This window comes from Pelophylax lessonae (assembly GCF_965119305.1).
Source record: "Pelophylax lessonae genome assembly, chromosome: 10".
NCBI classification, from domain to species: domain Eukaryota; kingdom Metazoa; phylum Chordata; class Amphibia; order Anura; family Ranidae; genus Pelophylax; species Pelophylax lessonae.
Genome location: NC_138777.1, coordinates 55385028 through 55401657, shown reverse-complemented (window position 1 = coordinate 55401657; position 16630 = coordinate 55385028). Strand labels below are relative to the sequence as shown.

Genomic DNA, 16630 nt, shown 5'->3' with positions numbered 1-16630 from the left:
CACCCATAGTTAATTCTTTGCTTCAGTTGCACTATCAGGCACTGGAATGCTCCAGGAAAGCTCTTTTCATGCTGAGCTAATCAAAATGACCACAGCTGATCAGTTGAAAGTCAAATTGCTTTGTGTGCTATTGAAAAGATGGATGAGCTACACCTGATTGAGTTTACAAGTCGTATTCAGGAGGAGGTAATCCTTTTTTCTACCCGGTGATTCGGTTTTTGAATTTTATTTATTTTTTTACATGTTGGTGTTCTGTCTTTTGCTTGGATGTTATAAGTTGCACTTAAGTAAATACAGCTGGATAAAACAAAAACTGTGTTTGACCTCATTTCAGGCTGCAAAGCAGCAAACTGTGATTATTTTATAGGGGGTGATTCTTTTCTATACCCACTATATCTGCAACATTCATTAAAATAACTGGTTATCCTACCATGATGTTTTCTCTTATGCTTTTTCTGTTACGGGATGACAAGGCTTTGTCCCTGGCTCCTGGGGAATGGGACACAGTTATAACTATTGTAATTTCTGCCCCGATCAAGACATGTAGCTGCTGCTTGGAGCAAACGCATGTAGGCAAGTCGTTGCTGTAAAAGATCAGAAGCCTCAAGGTGCATACGAAGGATAAATGAAAGGGGAAACCAGCAATTGTTTGATCCACAGTGCTTTTGCAAACGAAATTTTATCCAGTTAGGGTTTACCTCTGCTTTAAGACTGACTGACTGATTTTTGCTCTTGTATATAATGGCTCATCGTGTTTAACAATATATGTTGTGCTAATTGGACTTCTTCTGTTGTAGATGCATTGTTAGAGCTCTGAAGGACCCCAAGGCATTCTTGCTTGATCACCTCCTTGCCTTAAAGCCGGTTAAGTTTTTGGAAGGAGAGCTTATTCATGATGTAAGTATTTTATGCAATGGCAGTAATGTGATCAAAATACTGGTTGGTGTGCATCTACCTAAAATGCTGTATCACTTGTGAGAAAAACAGTGCTTAACCACTTGGCGACCGCCCCATAGCACATTTACTGCTACAGGGTGGTTGCGCTGCGCAGGATCACGTGTGTGAGAGATCCTGCACTTCCGGGCATCGAGGGAGTGCCACCGCAGGCTCATTCCCTCTGTGATTTTACACAGCGTTAGCTGATCAGCGGGTCCCACAGACCAGATGTCCGTCAGCCCTCACTGATCGTTCGGTACACAGAACGGCGATCTGCCGATCTAAACAAGCCAGATTGCTATTCTGTCAGTATGGAAGGCATGGATCCTGTGTTCCTGTAAAGCTGAAACACTGATCCATGCCTTCCACTAGTAAAAGCACCTCCCCCCCACTACACAGAAACACCAGCTAGGCACACATTTAACCCTTTGATCGCCCTTGATAAAACCTTCCCTGCCAGTGTTCTTGCGAACTAAATTTTTTCCTGTTAGGGTTAACCTCTGCTTTAAGACTGACTGATTTTGTACAGTGACTGCATAATTTTAGCACTAATCACTGTAATGTCACTGGTCCCCAAAAAATGTCAGCGTCTGATTTGTCCGCCACAATATTGCAGTCCTTCAAGTCGCTGATCACCGCCATTACTAGTTAAAATAAAAAAAATAAAATAAACATTCCATAAATATATCCTATAGTTTGTAGATGCTATTAACTTTTGCGCAAACCAATCAATATACGCCTATTGGGATTTTTTTTTTTTACCAAAAATATGTAGCAAAATACATATTGGCCTAAATTGATAAAAAAAAAAAAAAAAAAAAAAAAGTTCAAAATGATTTCATCGAATTTGTTTAAGAGCAGTTAGTAACAAATGAGGAGTTTTTTTTTTTTTTCTTTCAAAATTGTTGTTTATAGTACAAAAAATGAAAATGGCAGAGGTGATCAAATACCACCAAAAGAAAGCTCTATTTGTGGTAAAAAAGGACATAGATTTTATTTGGGTACAGCGTCGAGTAATTTTCAGTTAAAGTAACGCAGTGCCATATCGCAAAAAAATGGCCTGGTCATGAAGGGGGTAAATCTGGAGGTGAAGTGGTTAACATGCGCACATCTTTAAAAATCTAAGTTATTATGCACATAGAACATTCTGGCTGCTTAATATAAATTCATGGGATTAGGCTAGATCTGATATGTCTTTTCTGCACTCCTCTGTGATTCTCATTAACCCGTTGTCTACCAGGATATGTTTATAAACATTTTGGTATTCAAGGAGCTAAAACAAGCTCAGCAGCAGCAGCCCTGAGCTTGATATTTATTTTTAAAATCCCCAAAGGACTTTTCAGGTAAGTGATCACTTTTACAGGGCTCTGAACATTGTTGAAGAATCAGACCCCTGATGTCTTAATAAAGCGGGCCTGTCACCTAGTTAGCCTGCTTATGATGGCGATAAAGTAGAATTATGTTTAAAAATATAAATTATATTATAACAAAAAAAAAAAAGTAAAAGCACCCCAATCCCGTTCTTGTATACCCCAATGTTAATGAGCACCGTAGAGCTTGCACATAAATGTAAACTCAGAAGACACCTATGAGGTATGGCTGCAACTTTCAGTGAGAGCAATAATTCCAGGGCCAGCTATAAAGTGATAACCTGTGAAGGCTTTTATAGCCTCTCCTTTGGAGAATTTTGGGTACTATCGTTTCTTCAGTTTCATATTCCCGTGCAGTTTTAAAGTTTGACATGTTTGGTATTTACTCAACCCAACCAGCATGGGACCCGAGGAGAGGAGGATCTGGGCTGCTCTGTGCAAAACAACTGCACAGAGCAGGTAAGTGTATAACATGTTTGTTATTTTAATGAAAAAAAATTAAGCTTTACTATCATTACATAGCGAAATGGCTTTCTGTGAAATTTGGATACTTTTAGAATGATAATCAGGAGTAATAAAAACAAAAAGATTAAGTTACTCAAATTGGGTCACCGGTTGTAATTTTGTGGACGCAAAGGCAGGAATTGTGTGGCTCCTGTGATCACATCTGTCCTCCGCTGTGGCCATGAGCTATGGGTATGTTTTGGAGAGCATGTAGTGCACATTAGGGTTATTTTCTAGAACAGCATGAGTGAGACCCTCTGCTGGGCCTTGGAATAGAGCTCATTCTCAGCGTAAATTAGGCCAACAGTAGTAATTTTGGAGTAGAACGGATTCTCCTTGCTTTTGGCTTTTTATACAAATACCTGCAGAAATATTCCTCTGGCAACTCTAACACTATTGGAAAAAATGGATTGTCGTCTACTTTACGGGCTTCTCTAGTCAAATGCAGCACGCTTGACATCAGTTTTAGATGCTCCTGAGATCACTGAGAATTTGTGGGTGCAGTTGACCTGCTTCAGCTGCTTTTAGACTTGTATGGGGAGAGAAGCTGTTTTGAAGAGCATATACTCCAATCAGCACTGGCTCTTAAAGTGCTGCACAGAGGTTGTTCTTTACTGCCGCTCATCTCACTGCTGGTCTTTAGTCAGCTCAGCATAGTGGTGATTGAACACAATACTATACTTAGGAAGTATATTTATCATTATTGGGAAATAACTGTTTGCTTTCCCATATTTTTGTCTTTTTAGCTTCTGACAATATTTGTGAGTGCCAAGCTGTCTTCATACGTCAGATTTTACCAGAATAACAAGGATTTCATAGATTCATTGGGTAAGTAATGATATCTTTATAACGCTGGCAATGGGCAAATTGCATTTCAGATTTGATCTCTCTGGATAAACTTAAAGGTGAAATCCGGGAATATGATAAAAAAAATAAAATTAAACGTGCTTTGTTGCCTAGGATAACAGTGAAAAATACTTTTACTTTTTAAAAATCGAAAGAAGGTGTATATATTATCCCAAAGACAGGTTTTATCTGTCAGAATAAATAAACACTAGCAGCGCTACAAGACCCAGTCTCTTAAGTCCCAATAATGTGATCCATATACGGGAGATCTTCAGAGGTGTGAATCATGTAATACAGACAACCAGATGAATCAATCTTGCAACCAACAAGGTGAATCAGTCCTTAATGATGAAAATCATGTATACATGCACCGTCACCGCACCACTGTGGACCCCCTTGGTAATGCCCATCTACCTATAGGGAATGAATATTGCGCCTGATGAACAAGGTCAGCAATCCTGTTGGCAGCAGCGGACCACAAATCCCTTTTAATATGGACAGCAGCGGTTCTCCTGAAGACTTTTGTTATTCTGAAGAAATCATTGTTTGTTCCTCTGTGCTGAGGCTCAAAAATGGTATTCGGTAGTTCGTATGGCCCCCACGTGCTTGTATGCATGCCTGACAATGTCGGGGCATACTCCTAATGAGACAATGGATGGTGTCTTGGGGTATTTTCTCCTAGATCTGGACCAGGGCATCACTGAGCTCCTGAACAGACTGAGCTGCAACCTGGCGGCGTCGGATAGACCAAAACATAATGTCCCAAAGGTGTTCTATTGCATTTAGGTCAGATGAGCGTGGGGGCCATTCAATGGTATCAATTCCTTTATCCTCCAGGAACTCTCGCTACATGAGGCCGGGCATTGTTGTGCACCAGGCGGAATCCAGGACCTACTGTACCAGTGTGGGGTCTGACAGTGGGTCCAAGGAATTTATCCAGATACCTAATGGCAGTCAGGGTGCCATTGTCTAGCCTGTAGCGGTCTGTGCATCCCTCCATGGATATGCCTCCCCAGACCATCACTGACCCACCACCAAACCGGTCATGCTGAATGATGTTACAGGCAGCATAACGTTCTCCACTGCTTCTCCAGACCTTTTCACATTTGTCACATGTGATCAGGGTGAACCTTCTCTCATCTGTGAAAAGCACAGGGTGCCAGTGGCAAACATGCCAGTTGAGCTCCACAGTGCTGGGCAGTGAACACGGGGCCCACTAGAGGACCTCAGGCCACCCTCATGAAGTCTGTTTCTGATTGTTTGGTCAGAGACATTCACACCAGTGGCCTGCTGTAGGTTATTTTGTAGGGCTCTGGCAGTGCTCATCCTGTTCCTCCTTGCACAAAGGAACAGATACTGGTCCTGCTGATGGGTTAAGGACCTTCTACAGCCCTGTCCAGCTCTCTTACAGTAACTGCCTGTCTTCTGGAATCTCCTCCATGCTCTTGAGACTGTGCTGAGAGACACAGTAAACCTTTTGGCAATGGCACATATTGATGTGCCATCCTGGAAGAGTTGGACTGTGCAACCTCCTGTAGGGTCCAGGTATCGCCTCATGTACCAGTAGTGACCCTAGCCAAATGCAAAACCTAGTGAAAAACATTTAGATAAGACGAGTAGGGGAAAAAAATGACAGTGGCTTCCACCTGTAAAACCATTCCTGTTTTGGAAGTAGTCTCATTGTTGTCATCTAGTGCATCTGTTAATTTCATTAATACCAAAGCAGCTGAAACTGATTCACAACCCCCCTCTGCTACTTACCTGACCAGATTAATATCCCATGAGTTTGACTTGGTGCTATACTGTGATTAACCACTTACTACCCGCCCACCGTCAAATGACGGCGGAGCGGTGTAGCTATTATCCTGCAATGCCGTCATATGACGGAGCACCAGAACAGCCTCTCTCGCGCGCTCCCCGTGGCGGCCGACGGTGGGGCGTAATTGCTCCTCGTGGCGGCCGGCGGTGGGGCATTTTCTAATCCCACTGGCCCTAGTCTGCCCCCCCCTGAAGTCTGAGGGACAGTAAACTGGCCCTTTGTTTAGAAAGTTTTTAGAGACCACCTGATCTATAAAAGTTAATGGTAGTGCTGAAGAAGGTTGTTGTAGCTTATGCGAAGCTAAAAAAAATAAAAATAAGATACAGGTCAGGAAGTCACCTGCAGGTAAAATGCATTTGTCAGTGAACCGTGATTTTAGAAGTCCTAAAACAAATGGAGGCAGAATGCACCTGAAAGTAAGCTGCTTTTGCCATTTGACGAATTTCTAAAATACCCAAATCTTTAGGATGGTGAACCCAGAATTGGAAGCCCATACAGTCAAGGCTTTCTTGCCTAATTACAGTAAGACATCCACCTTACAGTTAATAAGTTTATAAATAGCTAACAGTTGTATTAAAGCGGAGTTCCACCCAAAAGTGGAACTTCTGTTCATTTGCTTCCTCCCCCCTCCGGGGCCACATTTGGCACCTTTTCAGAGGGGTGGGGGAGGGGTTGGGGAACGGGTACCTGTTTTTGACAGGTGCCCTTCCCCACTTCCGGGAGACCGGAAATTCTATCTTCCCCCTCCTTCCCCCGCCGCCGAGCCTATGAGCATGCGCAGTAGGAAACCGAAGGCTTTATTTCCAGTTTCCCTTAGAAAGGACGGCGGTGGTAGCACCCGGCAGCCAATACAAAAATCGGCTAGGGTGCTGACATTGCGGGCTCCTTGGACAGGTAAGTGTCTATTAAGTCAGCAGCTACAGTATTCTTGTAGCTGCTGACTTTAAATTTTCTTTTCTTCTTTTTTTTTTTTTTTTTTTTTACTCCAGGCAGAACTCCTCTTTAAGGTATCAGTGGAGGTTAGATGTTAGACATTAGGAACAGGAGTCCATCTTCTTTACTACCTATTATGCAGTGTGATTCTTACTTTGTTTTGATGGGATTTGACTTATGACATGGAGTTTCAGGGACCTTTGCCAATGGTTGGGTTTTGTTTAAATGCAATGTTGGCTGTTTTTTGTGGTTAAACATGCATTCAACATGCGCTATAGTGTGATTATCCAGTACAATAAACTACAGTAAAACCTTGGTTTGAGAGTAACTTGGTTTGAGAGCGCTTTGCAAGACAAGCACATTTTTTAAATAAATTTTGACTTGATATACAAGCGATGTCTTGATATACAAGTAGCGTCATGTATAAAAAAAAAAAAAAGGAGCCTCTAAAGTTTAGCAATATGGTTACATTTAATGAAGGTTCAATATTTAGCAACTCACATGGTTGATGATTAAAAGAGGCACATCTAAGTATGCAGGCATCCGGGGTAAAGCTGTCCTCATAGACCATCCTCTGCACAGCCATCTTCATCATCCCTTCCCCGCTGCACTCCACGAGTGATTCAAAGCCTCACTTTCAGATCACTCTACTGCAGGCTATTCTTCCCGGTCATGTTTGCGGACTGACAGTGGTGAGAGCCGGTGGTTCAGAAGATGGTCTATGTGGACAGCTTTACCCCGGATGCCTGCATACTTAGATGTGCCTATTTTAATCATCAACCATGTGAGTTGCTAAATGTTGAACCTTCATTAAATGTAACCATATTGCTACAGTTAGAGGCTCCTCTCATCTCTCTTATATTCTGTAGCTCTGCTAGATTTTGCTTCTAATCCCCTTGGGAAGGCTGCATATTGTGAATGGACATTTTATGATGACACAATCTATCACATTGCTATAATCTTTGTATATAGACTATAAACTGAAGGACTTGTGGAACGAATCATCTGAGTTTTCATTATTTCTTATGGGGAAATTCGCTTTGATATAAGAGTGCTTTGGATTACAAGCATGTTTCCAGAACGAATTCTGCTCGCCATCCAAGGTTTTACTGTACTTTTTTTGCACAAATTCTGCTGTGACACATTTTATGGCTGGTGGCTCTGACCACCCCCTCAAATAACATTCTTTTTAGCAGTGTTCATGCACTTTGTCCTGGCAAGCTGAAGCATAGATACATTTTGTTACCTGGTGGAGTGAAGCGATTGGAGTCAGATTCAAAGGCACATAAACGTTAAAGTTAATAACATGTCATACTTGCCTGCTCTGTGCAATGGTTTTGCACAGAGCAGCCCTGGTCCTCTTCTTTTTTTGGTCCCCCACCAGTGGTCCTGGCTCCCCCCCCCCCAATCTTGCTATGGGGGCACACAAGCAGGCTCGCTCCCAAGCTGTGCTCCTGTGAATGACAATTGTCCATTCACACACAGAGCGTGGCTTGCCCCCCACCCCCAATGGGTCACTGGCTGTGATTGACAGCAGCAGGAACCAATGAGTAAGACACCCAGGAGAGCCACTGCTCTCATGCAGATCACTGGATCACGATAAGGCTCAGGTAAGTATAAGGGGGAAGCTGCACTCAGGTTTTTTAGCTACATGCATAGAATGCAGTAAAGTAAAAACACCTTCTGCCTTTAGAACCGCTTTAAACTTTGAATCTGTGTAGATGGGTGTAAATAACATTCGCCACTTTGTTTTAGAGGACTGCTGATAAGGCGCTGCCCTCACTACACACCTGTCCTGGTGCCTTTAATTTGTTCTTTGTGCTGAAAACCCCCTGATATAAAATACAACCTCTTCCAACAATTCCTCCCAGAAAACCGCAGGCTCAAGGCATGATGACAAGGTGGTTTTATAAAAACCCTTGCTTAGGATTTTGGCGGCCCTCTTATTAGTGGGATGGTAGCGGTTCCTCCACACTCGTCCACTTCATATGGCGTGGGGGATTAAATAAAATGTCAGCAGATAGGAAAGCAAAACAGAAAAACACTGCAGACCGTGAACCTATAAAGCTGGCAGTCCAATGTGGCGGCTGTTAATTTGTTTCATAGCATGCAGCATCTGTGTGATGGAATGTTAATGTCAGCAGCTCTTTTATTTACACACCCAGGGAATAGGGAGTAGTCATTAACACTGCGACACTCCCCCATTCATGTGTAATTGACTGTTTCAAAGGAGCACAAGTCCATAAGCTATTGCATGCATTACAATTACATTTCCCATATCAAATTTTTTTTCTCCCTGCCATTTTTTTTCTTTATTTGGCCGGGGGTCAGACACAATGCCAGCCATGTTAAATGATGCATTTCAGAAATGATGGACTGAGGTTCTGACAACTGATATGGACGAGAGTTATCAAGGGAGAAAAGGCTTTCTAGTATTCGTTGTTTTGTGCCTAACTTTAGGAAGTGTAGAGTGCATCGCAAATGTGACTAGACGGTTGCCATCGCTTTAAAGCCATATTCCAGGCAAACAGAGAAATAAGAGACTCATTTTACCATCCAAAGGATTTTTAAATCTGTCAATCCAGACCTGAAATTTACACAGCTTTCTCGTCTTCATTTAGTCAACGCAGCTAGGTCAGCTCACTGCCGCTAGACAGTGAAGGAACAGCAACAGAATGATGAGGTCATCTCTCTGCACTCCTCTCCTGTCAGCATATTCCTTTATACCATGTTTGTGCAGGACACCTGAATTTGCTTTTTCTCGGATTATGTACAGGGCTTCTAAGAGGCTGGATAGTACCAAGTCAAATTCAGGTGTTTATAATACTTGTATTTAAAATATATTTATATTACTAATACGTTACTATGTCTGTATTTTTTTTTTTTTTTTATATCCGTCTGGATTGGAATTTTGGGGGTGGAATCTGGCGGAGTTGATAATCTTTTATGTCTCTTTAGGTATCTGCAGGGGAGATCTTTCCTCTCACAGGCCTCTTTATTACAACTCCTGTGAGCTGGGGGGGGGGGGGGGGGTAGTCACGGTTTCTAGCAAGTTCAATGGCGCATTGCAAGTGAATAAAAAAATAAAAATAAACACCACAAGTAAGTATTTGAAATAGTTGATTTTGTTTTTCCTGCGCTTTTTTGCTTTAGATTTTTTTAAAGCTGGGGACAGCATCTCTTTAGGAAAAATTGTATTAGGTTGAGATTACACTAGTGACTGTGGAGGGCTGTAAAAAAATAAATAAAATGGTGGTTAAGCCATTTATAGTGCCCCCTTTAAGCTGCAAAGGCAGGTGGACAGGTTTGTACATATGCAGAGGTGGCCACAAGGCAAAATGATCACCTGCCATATTTTCGGCATGTAGGACCCTGAAAGACTGTGATGCATTTAAGGTTGGACCGCAATTGTGGGACAAATGCTAGGCTCACGATTGCGGAGTGGTGTCACCATTCAAAAAGCCTGCTTGGCTGTTGCATAAAAAAAAGGAAGGCATTCAGACTGCAGCAGTTATCGCCTCCTGAATGCATGTCCGCTGTGTCTGCAACGCTCTCAGAAGAATGATCCAGTGTTGATCAATTTTCAAAGAGCGACACAGATGTAAATGAGCCCTTTAGCCCTCGTTCTCACCGAAATGACTTGTCATGCGATTTGACAGGTCAAATTGCATGGCAGGTTGCACCCTATTGTTGGCAATGGCACTGTTCAAATCTGTGCAGCATTGATTAGAAAAAGTAGTTCCTGTGCTACTTTTGGTGATTTCGGCTGTGACTTGCATAGACATCTGTGCATGAAGCTGCACAGATGTCTCCCAAGTCGCACCTGAAGTCGCACTGACATGCAGCTTGTGCGATTTCAGTTGAAGTTGTGCGATTTCACAGCTGCATTCAATGTGAACAAGGGCTTAGAGTCCCACTTTAAAGAATGCACGTTTTTTTAAAGATACGTGAAATGATTGCAACATTTTCCAAATTGTTGCTTTTATTAAACAGGTTATTTTTGTTATCTATTGAGTTGAGTTCATATAATTTTCCTGACATTTTCAATACATACTGGTATTCCAAGTTTAGGTGTGCTGGCTACAAAATAAATATTTCCAGACGTTCTCTCTTAAGGCCCGTACACACGATAAGAAAATTGGAAGTAAAATTTAGTCAGACGAACGACCTGCCGATTTTCAGATCATTAGTATAGTGCTTTCAACAGCCAATTATGAAACAAAAACTAGATGTGCAGGCTATAAAATTTTTATTGTACGTCAACACAACATCCCGTTTTTCGTTTAATTAGTACAGTTTTCGTCTGAAAAAAGTCATAGGAGCAAGACTAGGCATGCTCAGAAACTAAAGAATACATACAAAACAATTCTCATGACCTCAATGCTGAAGTTGAATTCTGTCAAATGAGAATGAAAGTAACATCTTCACTTTCCATATGCGACGATCATGCAACAAAAAAGTAAAACAAAATGTGTCCAATAATCTGATCGTGTGTACGAGGCTTTCCTCTGGGCGTGTTTGCAGACTGAAGCTCTGACATTCGCATGTCTCAAGGTCCAGTTGCTGTTTGAGCAGCAAGCAGAGTTCAGGCATGTCTCAGGAGGCAGGGCACAGATCGAATAAAGCCACGCACATCATTTTGGAAGCTGGGCTTTTGGGGTGTGTGTGTTGGACAGCAGCTTTGCTAGATGAGACTAAATTATGGGTAATGGAATAAGAAGCTAGGACACAGGAACAGGGTGGGGAATTATGGCAAGGAGACCTCACTTTGTGGTCTAGCAATCTCCACCTACAACTAAAATCTAACTTTTGGAGGGATTTACCTGTTTATCTTTAGCTAGATGTGGTGGGAGATGGGTGAACACTGAAGATGACTCCCAAGCTGGGTTTTTTGGCTTTCAAAAAGTCACTTCCATGGAATCTGCAGAGCATAAACCACTGAGGAGAAACCTTTTTTATGTTAATTGCAGCAGGCTATTCTAAATTGTAAAAAAATCTTAAGGCAGGTAATGGTCATTAATAGATATCTCATGTATACAGAAATCCAAGCTATATATGTTTTGAGATGAAGCTCCTACTAATATTTGGTGGTCAGTGTTGCCTTTGGCTCTCAGCCAATAGCTGAGAGCATTGCCTGGAGTGTTCTGGCAAGGGGGTGGGGGCGTCCCATCGCCTGGAGGGGGGGGGGGTCAGAACACAATAACTCAGCGGGGGGGAGATTTCTGTACTAACATTGGATTGTTAGTACAGGATCTCCTCCAAGGCTGCTGGGTTGAATGAAAAAAAAGAAACAAGGCTAGAAAACAGTTTAAGTAGAACTATAGCCAAAAAGTTTGTTTCTTTAATTTTGGAAAGTGGAAGGGAGAATTATAACCCCTTTTTTAGATTTTTTTTTTTTTTGGACATGTGTCCCATTGCAAAGATTTTTCCTCACTTCCTGTCCCATAGCCAAAGATTTTTTCCTCACTTCCTGTCCCATAGCCAAAGATTTTTCCTCACTTCCTGTCCCATAGCCAAAGATTTTTCCTCACTTCCTGTCCCATAGCCAAAACAGAAGAAATCCCTGCAAATTAGGGACCCCCAGGGCACCAGAACTAGTGTCTCTTTTGGAAGACTCCCCCCCCCCCCCTCTATTACTTTACTAGGGGCATCCCAAAATTTAGGATTTTCTTTTACTTTCAGTGATAATGGTAAACGGGACAAAAAGGGTGAATCTCCCTAACAGGGATGCAGACAGCAATATAAACTGACACGTGTTCTAATCCATCTCTAGCCTATCCAAAACTAAAAACAGTTTTTTGCCTTTTAGTTATACTTTTAAGGATATGTATTATAGGAAAAAAGAAACTTCTTAGATGGTTTCTGCATTTATTAAAGCCCCCTTTCCCACCATAACCGGCTGGGCACAGATAATATGGGCAAGTTTTCTTCAGACAGAAGCTAATTTGATTTGCTTTACTTCTTTGAGAAGAATGTGCTGATTCCTTGATTACTAATTAGAAGTCAAGAAGCTCAATTTGTCATCCACATCGCCCCGGCTTGTACACCTTTTATATCTCTGTGCTCACCAAGCCTATTTATGCTGTACCAGGTTAAGCAGATTGCTTTGTTAATTATGCTAATTCCTGCTAATTGACTTTTATATTTTTGTTGACCATAGACCTTTTTTGTTGCTTTGAGTTATGACTTTTGTTTTTTATTGGGTCTTTCCTTTCTTGTTGCAATTACTGCTAATTAACAGTGATAATTAGTAAAATGTCTTGTAATGCTATAAAGGCGATCTTTATGCATCTAGAAAAAAGAACTCCCTCGTTAGCCACCTGATTTCTTGTCTAGTGAGCCAGAAGCCCTCTGTTAGGACCATTTTTACTTTTATATAAATCCTGGGTAGCTTAATACTATTCAACATGATCCATTTTCAGTGTTTGTAGAACCCCAGTCTAATGAAAGGGTAGAGTATGGTTTTAAAAGAAACGGAATAGGTTAAGAAATATAGGGGTTGTCACTTGTGTTTAGAGGTGCAAGCTCTAGCGCTGTCATTCTAGATTCTCTACCTAGTAAGTCATTGCCCTGGAACAAGCATGCAGCCAGTGAAGTTAATTCCATCCCAGATTGTTCCAAGGCTGTGACCCTAAAGCAGTGTTTCTCAACTCCTGTCCTCAGGACCCACTAACAGGACAGGTTTGCAAGATAATTGAAACACATCACAGGTGATATAATTTGCTGCTCAGTGATTGCAGTATTCTAGTCTGCACCTCTCCAAAGTAATACTTAAAATCTGGCCTGTTAGTGGGTCCTGAGGACAGGAGTTGAGAAACACTGCCCTAAAGCCACCTTTTAAAACTTTACAGTGCAGCTCCTGCATTTTAATCTAAATAGGTTTTCTTTAAAATTAAAAAGATAAAAGCCCACCTAAGGAGGTGCTTGCACATATTTTCTCTTCTGAGACTCCCAGGAGCTCTTGAACTTGGGATATTCTGTCCCCATGTGTCAGAAATTTTAAAACATTTTAAAGGGTTATTCTTTTTCAGAAAGGTACCCATCTCTGTGGGTGATGAGCTGTCAGTGGCCATGCAGCCAGTGTAGTGGTCTAGGGATTTAAAATCCTCACTCTTCTTCCTCTTTCTTCTGTAGCGCTTCCTGGATGGATCAGAGCGATTTCTGTTTGTTCAGTGCCAGTACAAGGAATCGCTCTGATCCCTCCCGGAATCCCTACAGAAAGAAGGGGAAGAAACTTCCAGACTGCTATACTGGCTGTATGGGCACTGACATCTCATCACCCACTGAGGTAGGTACAGCGGGGACCAGGGGAAAGGAGGACAGTGTAGGGTGTGTGGTCACCTTTTCATTTTTTTTTCTGTAAATGTGAACTTACAGCCTAACGCATGTTAAGGAGATGATTTGCATCATTGATCATTTTGCATATCTAAAAACATTGGAAAGACTGTATATTCTTAATGTCGCAATCAGTGGGACCGGGGGGATTAATCTCCACCTACCCCTGAACCATAACGCTATTATAACAGCAATAGAATGTTACCATGTTCTTACCACCCATATCGCATTGAAATTTACTTGTGACAAAAATACACAAAGCTGGTAAAGTTGCAACAAAACTGCACCTAAAGAAAAAATGCATGTTTCGTTTGCCTATAATAATTTAGCCTGGGCCAGTGTGGTCCAGATGCTTGCTTACAATGCCTGTTTTGGTAATGATTTCAAACAGACAGCTGACTCACTCATGGACATCGCTGGATAGAGATGGGGCTTATGTAAGTATGGGGGGGGGGACTGCTGCACACAACAGGCTTTTTATCTTAACCCCTTTTATTAGGTGAGGTTAATAAGCATTTAATGAACAATAAAAAAGCTCCCCCAAACACCCTATGTGCATTTGCAGCAAGGATGACATGCATTTTTGGTGTGTTTAAACCGCGCCGTAAACGCCTATAAACGAATATACTACTGTGCCACAACCACATTCCGGTGCGTTTGTAACGTGTTACCATAGACTTGAATGGAAGAGTTGAAGTGCTTCAACTCCCTTTCAAACTCAACATGAGGCTTCAGCATTGAAGCGAAACATCGCTAATGCTTCATGTTTTGACAATGGGAACAGCACTGTGTGCTGTCCATTGTATCATTTGCATAGGCTTTTGAGGGGTGTTAAAAATGCCTGCTTTCAATGACAGTGTAAACTAGGCCCAAGGATTTTATCTTTTTCGTATTGAAATATTTGAATGAAATGCAATATTCTATATGCTATTTTCTTTTTAACTTTGTATAGATCTAGCCTTGCATGTTTGTTTTTAAGGTCTGTCACATGAGCAGAACACGGAGAAAATGCGACTTCTCACATTCATGGGAATGGCTGTGGAGAACAAGGAAATTTCCTTTGATACCATTCAGCAGGAGCTGCAGATCGGGGCAGACGATGTGGAAGCCTTCGTAATTGATGGCAAGTCCTTTTCATACTTCCCATAAAGTACATGACACATCTGAACGTGTAATGTAGCATTCGACCTAAACATGATTTAACACTCTGCATATTCTGTTGCTGTTGTGAGATTTGTTCTAATGTGTAATTGTATCGGCAAGCAAGGTTTTCTAATATCTTTATGGGTAACAGCTAATGTCTGCTCATTGCAGGATCAATATACCTTGACTGTCTAAAATAAGCCAAGTTAGAAAGTATTACCTAACAAAATAGTGCTTTCTTATGCTAACCTAAGCTAGACTGGGCTTCATTTTTCATGATCAGATGGGAACCAAATTAACTACTTGCAGTCTGGACCAATTTTGCCATTCCTCATTTACATTTAAAAAAATATAATTTTTGCTAGAAAACTTAGAAGCTCCAAATTTTTGTGTGTGTGTGTATGTATATATATATATATATATATATATATATATATATATATATATATATATATATATATATATGTGTGTGTGTGTGTGTGTGTGTGTGTGTGTGTGTGTGTGTATATATATATATATATATATATATATATATATATGTATATATATATATATATATATATATATATATATATATATATGTATATATATATATATATATATATATGTATATATATATATATGTATGTGTATGTATATGTATATATATATATATGTATATATATATATATATGTATATATATATATATGTATGTGTATGTATATGTATATATATATATATATATATATATATATATATATATATATATATATATATATATATATATATATATATATATATATATATATATATAACACTATGTATGTGTGTGTATCATTTTATGTAGCAGAGACCTTAGAGAGTAAAATAGTGGGTGTTTCATATTTTTGTCACGCAGCAGTTTTTCAAATGCAATTTTTACTGCAAATAATACAATAGAATACCCAATTGTTTGGTAAAATGTAAAAGATATTTACGCTAAAAAAAATGGATACCAAAGGTCATACTTTAAATTGCGTATGCCTGCGGAATGGCGGAAAACTACAAAACCTAAAAATTTCCATAGGTGGCGCTTTAAAAGCCTTTACAGGTTACCAGTTTAGAGTTACACAGGAGGTCAGGCACTAAAATGATTGCCCTTGTTCTGATGCGATCGCCGTGTAAAAATATTTTACAGGCAGTGGAAGGGGAGGGTAGGGGCGGCCTCTTTTCACCTGTAAAAGTGATCCAGTGGCTGTATAGTTGCTCGGATCAGTTTTAATTGCCGGCTCTAAAAAATACCAGGATCATGGTTGTAGTCTTGACCATGTTTCCGGCATAATCACTTAAACCTTAGACCATTTGTTAATGGCTTAAGGGATGGAAAGTGGTTTACAACAATGTAGAATCTTTCCCAAACCACACTAGAGGCCTGAAAGGTGAAATCTGACAGAATGCAAGACAGGGTTTATTTTTGGCACTGTGAGAAATGAGGTATTATATTTTGCTTTTTCATTAGGTAAATGTTTTTGCTTTCTCTATACATTTTTGTAGCTGTAAAAACCAAGATGGTATACTGCAAGATTGACCAGACGCAGAAAAAAGTTGTTGTAAGGTAATGTATTCATTTCTCCTCTATAGTTTGCAGTCTAGTGTGTTTTAATTATTTCTCATAATATATATTTAATATTTTAGATTGTTCCCATCATGTGCTTGTAGTTAAATGCCAGCTATTTATCATAATTTTATTAAGGCCCAGACCGAATGTGATTAGCTTATTTAATG

The 16630-nt window shown here is 40.5% G+C and overlaps 1 protein-coding gene across 1 annotated transcript in view; it reads left to right on the top strand.

The window, feature by feature from the left end:
- Positions 1–16630, top strand: part of EIF3M (eukaryotic translation initiation factor 3 subunit M) — a 35190-nt gene that overhangs the window by 17995 nt on the left and 565 nt on the right. Inside the window, exons 7-10 of the mRNA XM_082269875.1 lie at positions 798–897; positions 3557–3638; positions 14723–14866; positions 16400–16460. Coding sequence (XP_082126001.1) covers positions 798–897; positions 3557–3638; positions 14723–14866; positions 16400–16460 — 387 coding nt within the window. The remainder of the gene's footprint in view (positions 1–797; positions 898–3556; positions 3639–14722; positions 14867–16399; positions 16461–16630) is intronic.